The 12,447-nt window shown below is 38.8% G+C and overlaps 1 protein-coding gene across 1 annotated transcript; it reads left to right on the top strand.

The window, feature by feature from the left end:
• The first annotated feature begins 252 nt into the window (after positions 1-252).
• On the top strand, positions 253-11,169 carry LOC139735340 (WASH complex subunit 3-like). Its single transcript, XM_071646087.1, has 7 exons — positions 253-356; positions 4,520-4,618; positions 5,586-5,651; positions 6,101-6,214; positions 7,920-8,015; positions 9,923-9,987; positions 10,813-11,169. Exons 1-7 carry the CDS (start codon positions 306-308, stop codon positions 10,916-10,918), a joined length of 597 nt encoding a protein of 198 aa, XP_071502188.1. The 5' UTR covers positions 253-305; the 3' UTR covers positions 10,919-11,169.
• Positions 11,170-12,447: the final 1,278 nt, after the last annotated feature.

Raw genomic sequence — 12,447 nt, 5'->3', positions numbered from 1 at the left:
GATCATCAAACTCCATGTGACGTGGTGTTGTTTTTGTGTTCTGACATGACAGTTACAATGGGGGAATGCAGCTGACTGTACCAAACGGGCCGCAATGTCACACACACGTACACGCACACACACACACACACACACACACACACACACACACACACACACACACACACACACACACACACACACACACACACACACATTTATTACACAGTTACATGTAGCTCCATCAGCCACCAGAGAAAGTGAGGAAGTAGCCTAGGTTAGAGAGAAGTCAACCAAACTCGTCAAAAGCTTCTAGTTTGATAAAGATGGATACAGATGGCTTACCGCTCGTGGGACCTGGAGTCGACTTGACAAAGGTGATTTTCTGCTGTAAATTACCGCACTATGAATTCACTGATAGGACTGAATCATTGCTTGTTCAGTGTTTGTAAACCGAACAAATGATAGGAGGCGGTGTCTTGGCCGTAGTCCCACTCATTGCTAAAATTGTACTGTGAAATGCAACGTACAGATTACAATGTAGGGGCAAGCATGGTATTACCGGACGCATTGTATTACCGGACACGCACATTTTTGCGTACTAATGACATTCTGTACGCGCGAGACTTCGTAGATTAGCCTCACAGAACTTTGTGTGGACCGAAATCGCAAAAAACGCCACATAAAAATGTAAAAACACGAAAAAATTCACATTTTACGTCAAATTTATACTTGAGAGACCCGCACCTCTTCATAGTTAATATTTATGCATGTTTGAATCACATTTCACGACTGAAATTCTATGTAATCCCACTCACATACAGGAAAAATGCTTAAGATTCCAATAAAACCAAAAGTTCACTGATCGATATCGGAAATTTGTAGCTATCGTCCTCAAACGCGAACGATGCGGAATAGTTGTGCGCTAAGGGGCCCGCAGCTCATCACCCGCGCGTGCAGCTCCTATAGACAAAGCACGTAAACTAGAAGTATAGAGTCTAACCAGTTGTCGATTTCTCACAAGGTTTTATTGCGTGAACTGTTCGAAATGTTCAAGACAGACATTTTACCGTAAAATACGAAATTTGAGCCTCATTTGCCGATTTTTTCTTTGTCATCCGCTCGGTGAGAATGTGTACGGTGATTTGTGGGATGAATTATGATTCTGGTGCAAGGACTAGGTGCGAAAGACCTCGATTATTCGATTACGAAAATCGCGTCCGGTAATACAATGCGATTTAGCACCGCGCAAAAAACAACTATTTTTAGAGGGGTATGTTTGAAGCATATTTTCTAAAAACTGGAACGAAGAATTGACATAAGTTGGCTGAATTCGTGATTTCCAGGAGTCTGTGAATAAGTGGTGTTATTTTTAGCCGAAATTTCATCCACTGAGTACGGAAATCAAAGCCACGAAAAAAAGCGTCCGGTAATTGGATGTCCCACCCTACGATCGATGCACAAAACGGAAAAGCCAGGCGCCAAATGATCATACCAGATGCCCCCACCCGGTACCTGATGATTCTGATTTGTTCTTTCAAACAAGTACAGTGCAAATGCTCTCACTGCCTGATCCATGGCTATCATTATTGTGCACAGTTGGTGATGAATTATATTTTTCGCTTGGCTTTATTCCTTTGCCCGCAGGCCGCCTACCTTTTTTGGCAATGTTTGGAGACGTAGGATTCTACACAAAGTCACAAACTCTAGATTCTCTGTATAGTTGTTCGAGTAGACACTCGCTAATTTTCGAGACACTTTTGTGAGACTCAAATTGTCTTTAGTATGGGTGGATGTCCAATGAATACATCGACACCCTAATGTTTTTTTCTATCAATAAAAACAAGATATATCACAAGTTGCCTGAAATTTTGCTCACGTAAAGAAAATTCTATAAGTATAACAATGTTAGACGTCTATATTCACAAGCGCACAAGTGATTTGTGGTATGTGCTCCAAGATAACTGCTTCGAACCCGTGGGGTGTTAATTTGACGCACTCACTTGCACTGACTTGTGCCATAATTTTGTGAAATGCACGTAATACTTTTCCAATGTGCATTTATAATCTACAAGTATCATTGTTTTGCTCATTGATCTTGTTTATTTTCGAGTTTTTCACTCCAGTAATAATTTATTTGGACATATCTTTACCCCAGTGAAGAATGCAAAACCACTGCGTGTAGTCTCATGCGTGAATGTTTGTTCAGTACACGCAATCAACGCTATAAATAGAGGGGTGTCGGTTTCAACAATGTACAGTGTCAATGATGTGTTGGACACCTACCATACTACTACCGGTACTAGATCTACTACAGTACATTAATGTACAAAAATCTAGAGAATAGATTAGATCTGTAGTAAATCTAGCATCTCTTGTCCCAGGCAAAAGGCAGACTAAGTACAATGTAAACTTTACTCTAGAACTAGAAGTAGAATTTAAACTTCAAAACTGTAGTAGTAATAGTATAGGTCTAGTACATGTAGATGTCCAACACATCGACAGATGAAAAAACCCATACATGTCTTGCCCCTGAGCACAAAAATGTGTTGTGTTCAGTTGCATATTAACACTTGCATACTGTGGATTTAGTGAATGCAGCAATATTACACACACTGTAGCAGAACACATCAGTGAACTTACAGGAAAATCTTACAATCTATTGAAAAGTTAAGAATTGTTTAAGTTTTGATCTCGCCAACGCTGGACAAGAAGACTTCTTCAGTTCTTGACGTCACTGCAGAACAATGATATAAAGAAAATGTATTAAAAAATACACAAAATGTTTTTTTTTTTTTTAATAATTGAAACGTGCACATTGTTTTTACTTGTTACTGACATACAGTTGAACCTCTCTTATCCGGCCTCCCTTTATCCGGATCTCTCTATTATACGGACGCAATCTCGCCGTGATTTTTAAAAAAAATAATTACGGGAGGAAAGGGGGATTCCCAACTCCTTGAGAACTCCTACACAAACACACATGAATTACATATGTACTTCCAACATGATTAACATACATTACATCAAATTTCCTTCCAAATTGCTTACCTTCAGACATTTTAACATCCCCAAACATCCCCAAATGTAAAAATGAAAAGGTTGTAGTATACACATACTACATGTGGTACTACAATGGGCTACATCAGTACATGTGTATGTATATGTACATGTATAAAGCATTGAGTCTCCCGTATCCGGCCAAATCCCTTATCCGGATGAGCCCCGGTCCCGACTTGTCCGGATACGAGAGGTTCACCTGTACATGTATATAATTTCTCCTCCATTCTGAAAGAAGTATGCCAATTGCTCTTTATTTATCACAGACTGTTGTAGTCTTCTCATCCAGTGTTGGTGGCACCAAAACTTTAAAAATTCATATTTTTCAATGGAATGTCCAATTTTCCTCAAACTTTCACTGATGTGTTCCACTCTTAACTGCTGCATTTACTCAAATCACATGTACATTTGGGGAAACTTTCCTTGTAATGATAGCATTTCTGATTGAAGAGAAATTGAGGAAGTAGTGGAGATCATGAGAACTCCAAATCTGTAAAGGCCCTGTGGCAGGCACAACTTTTTGTGGTTTGTGCTTTCATCCCTTCACTCACCTTGAGTCTCAAATAAACCTAAGAAACACAATGTGATATAAACCGAGGCCACAGTGCCTTTACTGAAAGGCCAAAAAAGGTGTGAAACATTGCTGCAATGTTCAGGTTGAGACCCCATTCATCCCTGCAAGAAAGTAAAATCTTATATGAGTTGCAATTCCTAGTTTTATCTTTTATTTCACAATATTTCTACAAAGAGTAAATGTATCTTTTATAAACAAAGCAGTAAAATAGGCTTGAGTCAGTTTGATCCAACTGCTGTAGGGAGACAGCAACAGGAGAACTGTGCAAACCACAAGACAAGGTAAACTACCTACATGTGTGTGCAGCAATGGAATCACAAACCCAAGCAAACATACATGTAAACTGTTAGAATTTAATTTATAGTAATGACATTTCAAGCTTGGTTCTCCACTCATCATAGTGACACTGGAAAACCAGAAACATTGCAGCATGAAACTTTGTGAATTGGAGCCGATAGCCCTTTTTGCTGCATGAATCTTCTAAGAATTGTTAAAATGCAAAGGTATTCAATTGATGCACTGTGTAGACAAAAAATTTAAGTGCATTTTACTACTCAGGAATTTTGCTACTCATGAAATTTACAAAAGTTTCACACACACACACACACACACACACACATTCTGGTTGTACAGTAGATGGTCATATACATAATGTCTTCTTCAGTACATGCCTGGTCCTGGGATGAATGATCATCTTAAGATAAGTGCATATTATAGAACATCACACAATATACACAAATCCAAATCAATCTCACATTGAGGTCGTAACCTGGTTGAAATTAGGTATGATCGATCGATTACAATGTTAACACATGAAGACATGATTTAGTGAATTTTTGTGACAAAATTCAATTCTTTTGTGAACAGATAGTCAATAATCTGCATTTCTGTCATTCTATTTTCCAGGTCGGCGCAATCCATTCAAAACGAATGCTTGCTTTCCTGAACCATTTCATCATCCACACAACCAGATTTCTGAATAAATTTTCATGCGTCTGTGAACAGGTAAATGAAGCTATGTGACAGATAAGTTCAGAGGGTGAAGGAGTTGTATGTTTTCATGTTTTGAGAGAATGTTTGTGTATTTTATCCCCCAAAGGCTGTAAATTCCATGATTCTAAGGCTCTTAATGCATAACATCGAAAATTTTCTTGAACCAACTTACCGTGCAGTGTACATGCTGTACTCCTAGTCTTTGGTAGTTTTTAAGTACCCGGTAACTTTAAAGTATGAATATCATGATGATAAGGATACAAGAGAGATGATTCTGCTACTACAGCCACTGTTGTTAAAATATCACTGTCACTGATAATGATAGTGGGTTTGGTTGCATACATCCATATCAAATTATTTTCACTTTGTCTAAAAGTACTGTGTACCATTATGAGCAGTGATTTGAAAAATGTTTGAGCTATCACATTTGATGCATATGTGTACATACTGTATGTCAGTTGCATCATGAAGCATTCTACCATACAGGTGTACAAACATTTTGCAGTGATGCCTAAAAGACAAGGAGAGTTATCACTAATTTTCTCAAACCATAGCTGTTGACAATTTATTCTAGAAACAGTTCTATTATAACTACATTTCTATTGTTCACATTTTCTATATTCAACAGTATTTAACATTGATTATACTGATTAACATTTTTACATTGGTCGTTTCTATCCCTAACTCACATTGTAGAACTATTTTGAAGCACTTTAGCTGGGCTTTTGTTTCTTGTGCAAATGATGAATAATGCTTGTAACAAATCTGAGAACACAGAAGTGTATAGAATGAATTAATTTACATGTCTACAATGTTGACTTGCGAGAAAAGATGGTCTTCTGCAATAATAGGTGATGTATCGTTCAAGGTGCCAAATCCAGAAAAAGAGGTTTAGAGTCTGAAATACTTGACATTCCTGTCCATGTTATGGAGAGTGGCTGTTTGTTGAAGCTGTTAATTACCTGATATTCCTTTCCAGAAACTATCAGACATCACTACCCGTATTCAGCGATTGGAAACAACCATCAATATCCTAGAAGCCAAGGTAAGTTTAATTGCAAGTCACCAGTGAAGTGGTCCATATTTTACTGTAATTTGCTTGTTTGTTTGTTTGTTTTGCCTTCCAACAATGTACATTTTATGCAATGACACCTGCGCTAGAATTAGAAGTTTTTGTGGTCACTATGCCTTTTAATTGTCATTTCAATATACAAGTATGCACCCATATTAACCATGATGTTAACTGCATGTTATTATTGCTATTGATTGGGGGAGGGAGGGGTATGGGAGGATGATATGTTGTCATGATGTAACTATTCATGGGATGAGGTGAATTAGCTTCTCGTCATGTGTAAATACTCAGAGTTATTTTGTGTTCAACAGTGTGTGTTGATAGCACTTCATATGCTGGTTTTATTTTCATCACATCACAGAGGGATATGCTTTTTCTGATGAAGGATTTCCCTTAACTTCATCTCACATTTCTTCTTGCAGCTTGCATCCATCCCTGGCCTGGAGAATGTCACAGTGGAACCAACCCCACCCCCAGCTCCACCACAACCATCAGACCTGCCTGCCCTCCCCTCCTCCGGCCCTGCAGATGGATCGGTGAGTTGGAGGGACTGTCTGAGTTTGTACCAGTATCCTATGGGAGATATGTGGAAGAATAGACAAATAGATATGGATTAAATACATATGTACAAGGATATGTAATTGTATAGCCGATGGGAAAATCATAGAAATTGAAAAAGGCTTAGAGAGCACAGGGGCGGATCCAGGAATTCTGTAAAGGGGGGGGGGGGGGGTGGGCATGACTAATATTTCTGGTGCCACTTCCGGGTTTCATTTCCATTTTTATCTTTTTATTTCTTTTGTTTTTAACGCAAAATAAAGGGGGGGGGGGGCGTGCGCCGGTTGCGCCCCCCTCTGGATCCGCCACTGGAGCAGAGGGTCTTTGTGTGTCATGGAGTAAACCTTTTCTTCTGAGACTGCAACGCACATGCGCTTTTTTGAAAACATTCTGTTTTTCAAAGCCATGTAACCTTTTTATATAAACTTTATCGCCAGACTTTCTAACAAGCAAAACTGGAGGGGAAAAAATCCAAAGCTTTGCAGTGAGGTAAACTGTGTGACAAAGCTAGGATTGCATTCTAACGACCAGTAGCTATGTTATTGTCCTGGTCTAGGAGGAAAGGCTTTTGCAGACTTAAAAAAATTGAATTTACTCTGAAACTGCTGTGGAACACCGCTATTCAATCACAAGGCAACGCAAGCTACATGTGTGGGGAATGGAATTGTGAGTAAAGCTTTCATTGTACTGTGGCATTGTATATCAATCATTTTTTGCAGGTTGTGTGTTTGAGCAAAATATGGGAACTTGGCACACTGTCAACTGAGTCGAGCATGGGAACGTGGTGCATAAAGAGTTGAAAAAAACCCTTAGAAAATGGGGACATACATGATAGATTTACAAGAGAATCTCCTACTGTGCCCACTTTAAAATTGTCATGACTGTTGTACTGATATTATACTTCAGTGATGGTAAAACCATGTTCGTGCATAATTAGTGTATGTATTGTTTAGGCTTTTGATGGTCCGGTGGTAATTGAACTGGTCATTACATAATATCCTAGAGTGAAATTCCCCTCCTCCAGTCCACTCGACTGGGTATGGACGTTGGTCTGTCATGGGCTAGAGCTGTACCCCTATGGGCCCCAGTCACTTCCTGTCACTCACACCAGGATAAACTCTGATGTGATAGGCCTATTGGCAGACCTCGGACAGGATACACCAATTTGTTAACTAGCCAGCATTGATAAACATGCATTAGACATAAGTGTACTTAAACATATTCTTGTGCATGACATGCTGTCTAAAATTCAAGATGATTATAAAATGAAAAAGAACTAACATTGTAAAACACCATGCTAGTAATGTATACCACCAATTGCCAAGAATCGTTTGCAATACCAGGGAATCTTTGTGTTACAATGTCACATATAGAAGGAAAGGAATGTTGAGTAGGATGTGTGCTTGCTCCAGGCTGTGATACAAGATTAGAGGCAAGTATTATATTCCTGCCAATGGATGTCTACGCAATTCTGAGGATGAGACTTGCTTTGATAATTATGACTTTTGTGCAGTGCCAAATTTACTGCCTTATTGTGACAGACCATCGGTTTGCAAGTCAGTGGTTCTTATCATGTCATTCATGGTCGTATTCTCCTATATTGCAGTATAATGTTCCCTAATTCATCCACCAACAAAAGCACAAGTAATCCCAAACTTTGCCTTGCTTCCCATCTCTTGCCAGAATGTTCCTGCTATCGAGGCCAAACCAGAACCAGCGCCAGCCATGACGGTATCCCAGGACCCAAGATACATGAAGTATTTCAGGATGATTAACATGGTGAGTAGTACTGTTAGCTGACAGGAGGAATACTGCAGTGTTTTCATAGTCAAAGTCAGACATCACCAGGATTTCCCAGTGTAGTGTGCTTTGAAGTCCTCTGAATGTGGTACACTTCTAATCTCTCTCTTGAACTCCTGTCTCTCTTAACCCGTTGAGGACAGGCTAATTTTGCTGTAACATACATTTCCCATAGACACCCGCCTGAGTATACTCAGGACTAGTCCTCAACGTGTTAATGCAGATGCCCGTAACTACTATTCATGGCCATGAATGCAAACTGATGTTTTGGAATCTGAATGGAAGCTCAACAGCATGCTGCAATCATTCCATTTTTGCCATAAAAAATGATTCACATGCAAAAGTTGATACTATGATAGAACATCTTGCTTTTCATGTAAACAATACTTTGGTTCAGTTTTGATGGTGTATATATCAATTGTCAATATTTGGAGTGTAGTATTAAGTCTTTGTGTGCCTCAATGTAAACATTCTGAGACTGCACTGCAAGAGCATCTTAGGAAAGCATTGTGTTTTTTGTGACAGTAGAATATTGCATGAAAAGAGTAGAACAAAAAAACCTTCCGTCTTTTTCATTTCTTTTCCAGTAATCATATTATGATGGAATACATTATGGGGGGGGGGGGGGGGGCGCCCCCTTTAATTTTGCAAAGGCGCCTCCCCTTTATGGAATTCCTGGATCCACCCCTGATAGGTAGAATCATAGAATAAAGTCACATTTTATCATGCAAGAACTGCAAAATAAACAACAACAACAACAAACTCAAAACCCACAAAAACTAAATCTTCACAGTGGGACATTCATTCATGTAATTTGTAGAGATTTGGTGTCAATCATTTCAAATAGTTGTTAGATTACTACAGATCAGGTAATTATGATTGCATGACAACTTTTCTCAAAATGATTGCCACTTCTCAATCAGCACATGCTAATTTGAGACCAATTACATGTACAGGGGGAACTCGGTATAACGAACACTGCTATAACGAGATATCGGTTATTACGAGGAAATTTTCCCGGTCCCAAATTTCCTTCCACACAAGTCTATGTAAAATGCTACTCTTATAGCGAGATCGGCTATAACGAAATAACTGCTATAACGAGATAAATTTTGTGATTTCCAAACAAAGAAAAACATAGCCAATCAAACCTGATATAGCGAGGTAAAGCAAAATGTCTTAGGGTAAAGCTTTACTTCGCCTGTGCTATCATGTTCCGAGATTGTAAAACTCGATGCGCCAAAAACTGTCTTGTACACACATATTTTCTTCAGTTCACTCTACAGCTAGCACCACATGTTGTACGTGTATGTGTGTGTGTGTGTGTGGGCGCACTGATACATGCAGAAAATGTGGTGGGACGGCCGTATACGTGTATATGTACATGACATCATCATGACGTTTAGCAAGTGTGAGGCAATCTGATGCTGTGATTGGCTTTCTACGTAGGGAATTCCCCATCTTCACACACACGCAGTCATAATGTACATACAGAATGTTTCACACACACACACAGCATTGTGCAGACCATATTCAAGCTTTCCACACACAACACACACCCATACCGTAACCACACACCAATCCACAGACGATCTTCACACAATCGCAAGCTATATAGATTTACAAATTCAAACATCTACAATTGATAAGAAAAACATTCTTGATATCGGATTTCATTGGCGAAAAAACATCTTCTACACTATAAAGGTGAGTAATTACCTCACACACATTACCTTTGTAGATTATGATAAGTCATAACATGTGAACACTTTCTTTTCTCACTAAAGGTCTTTGATCATTACATTTAGTGCCATTGGTTTTTTTCCCTGTACTTGTGAAGAGCAGCATAGATTCTATGATATGTGGTCTCTCCTTTGTTGTTGCAGGGTGTGCCAGTTGGTGCTTTAAGGCAAAAACTTCTCAATGAGGGTTTGGATCCTGGACTGTTAGAGTAAGTAAAATGCAGTTGTATCATTAAAAAAAGAAGAAGAAGAAGAAGAAAAACAAAACAAAACAAAGAAATACTGCTGTGCGTACTAAGTTTATATACACCCCTTGCCTTTCACTTCATGTTCTATTCAGTTTTGTAACGTGGTGTTTATGCCATGGTAATGTAGACACACAACCTTCAAATGTTCTTTGTCCATTATAACATTTTGTAGTATTCTGTGCTGATGAATGAACATTATTTTTAAGTGCAGTATGGACCAATTTCAATTCATAGGTTACATGCAATTCATCGTAACTTTCATATTTCTGCCCAACTTTTCCCACGTGTAAAGCAAATGAGTATCCCGGCTGTATTTCATTGATTTCTACAGTAACTTTCACAATGGGTGAAATTTTGCCTCTAGAATCAAACCCTGCATAAACGAGATCAAGTTTAGTCATTTTATGTGAAGTAGTACAATGAGTACTGCAAGTCAGGGAAATCTAATCAGAATAATGACAGTGCAAGTATCAGTATGTCAGCAAATGGGCCTTTCCATTAGAAAGTCAAATTAATAATGATTTGCTTTTGAAATTAGCATTCAATGCTATCTGTATGCTTAAATGTATATTAAGTGGCATGCAAAGTTGGAATGTGATATTTGTGTTTAAATTCAATGATTTCATGCTGGCCCTTCAATGTGATTGAATATCATAAGTCTTCAAGTAGACAGCCCCATCATTCATCCATTTCAAGGTTGAGGAAACATGCTCAGTAGGGAAAGGCAAGTGTAATGTTGAGTGATGTCAGTAATGCTCCATTGTTGTCACTGTCATGTCTACACAGCACCCCAAATGCTCCAGCTCCGCCCCCCACTCAGGAGTCGGACTCCGACGACTTTGGTAGTAACGAGAGCAGCGATGTCGGCGACTTCGATGACTCTGATGACTAAGGAAAGCAGCACAAAAATGTTGTATCATTTCAATATTCCATTTAAAAAAAAATCTATTCCTGCATGTATACTTCCACCTCATCTGATTTCCGTGACAACTTTAGAGCTTTCGGAAATGTAACATGGAATCTGTTCACTACATCAAGAGTAGTGTTCAGTATACATTCCAGCTTGGAATACATCATTCGTCCTGATACATCTGCTGGATGGCATGCTACCATGTAGTAAAATGAGAAAGAGCCACAGATTCAAATGCCTAATTATTTTTCCATAGAATCCTACATTGGGAAAAACAATGAATGTCAACAAACTTGCACAGAGTTTTGTCACAAGAAAACTGTGCCATTACATTATTGATGACTTTTTGTACAGGCCTTGACTAGTTTTAAGTGATCCGTCTCGTTTCATATTCATACTATTGTCATTATTTCTTTGTTGTTGTTTTTTTGTCATTAAATTTCTCATGAGGGATAATGTGAATGTGCCATCACATAGGCGCATATGCAAACAGCATCTTTGTGGAGGGTATATATGCAATCCTAATTGTTATACAATGTATGTGTACCAGGGAGTTTGTGAGAAGACATAGTGAAGGGTACCACAAAGAAGCACTGATTTCTCCATAAGCAGTGGGGGGGGGGGGGGGGGTGGGGGTGCAGCCCCCTACTGTCTTCCCCCCTAACCCCCACCCCCCCCCCCCCCCCCAAAAAAAAAAAAAAAAAAAAAAGATATTGCAAAGCACAACAAAATCCATAACTTTCAGAGGGTTCTGCCTTGAGATTCTTCCTTCAACCATTGACCCTTGGCCCAATCACAATCACTGCAGTGCACTTTTATTCCCCCCCCCCCCCCACATTAGAATGCATTTTGTGACCCCTGAGCTCCCTTGCTCTACAGAACAGATTCTGTGCCTCCTTCAAACATGAAGACTTCATGTACACCTGTTTATCTTTGCAATTTATAAAAGTGCATTTTTGTGTCACAACTCGTGGGAATTTCATTAGTGTTTAGTTAAACTGTAGCTATGCACTTTAGTTATTTACCTCAGAGACATTGTTAATCTCCATGACTGGATACAAGACACACCTGGGTCTTGATGACTATGAGTTGATATGAGGTATGAGGTAGTTAGAGCACAGGAATGAACCTAAATGATTTAAAGTGCTTATCTTGAAGGGATGTACAGTTTTGTTTGAGATGGGGTTTGAGGTTTTCAACGTTTTTTGATGATGACTTTTAGAGATAATGACAAACCTCAATGAAATATGAAAGAGCATATAATCATAAGAGGAATTCAAAGTTCATTTGATGAAAATTGGTTTTGAAATGGCTGAGATATCCAAAGCAAAGCAATCCTAATAAAAGTTGGGACCCAGCTATTATTAGGATTGCTTTGTTTTACTTTGTTTTTTGATATCAGCCCATTCAAAATCGATTTTCATCAAATAAGCTTTGAATTGCTCTAGAATTGTTTGCGTTTAAGCGTTTCATAAAATAGTTTGTAGGTATCTCGCAAAACGTTAAAGATG

Source organism: Diadema antillarum, unplaced genomic scaffold (assembly GCF_040938485.1).
Source record: "Diadema antillarum isolate AM-2024a unplaced genomic scaffold, OU_Dant_1.0 seq00000570_RagTag, whole genome shotgun sequence".
Lineage (NCBI taxonomy): Eukaryota > Metazoa > Echinodermata > Echinoidea > Diadematoida > Diadematidae > Diadema > Diadema antillarum.
Note: the sequence above shows the minus strand (reverse complement) of the source record. Positions and strands in the feature narration are given on the sequence as shown.

What these genes read in the sequence shown, in the direction of transcription:
- LOC139735340 (XM_071646087.1), top strand. Translation starts at nt 306, where the DNA reads ATGGATACAGATGGCTTACCGCTCGTGGGACCTGGAGTCGACTTGACA. An exon ending in TTTCATGCGTCTGTGAACAG is followed by an intron (nt 4,619 to 5,585) that starts GTAAATGAAGCT and finishes ATTCCTTTCCAG; the next exon opens with AAACTATCAGACATCACTAC. An exon ending in CCGGCCCTGCAGATGGATCG is followed by an intron (nt 6,215 to 7,919) that starts GTGAGTTGGAGG and finishes ATCTCTTGCCAG; the next exon opens with AATGTTCCTGCTATCGAGGC.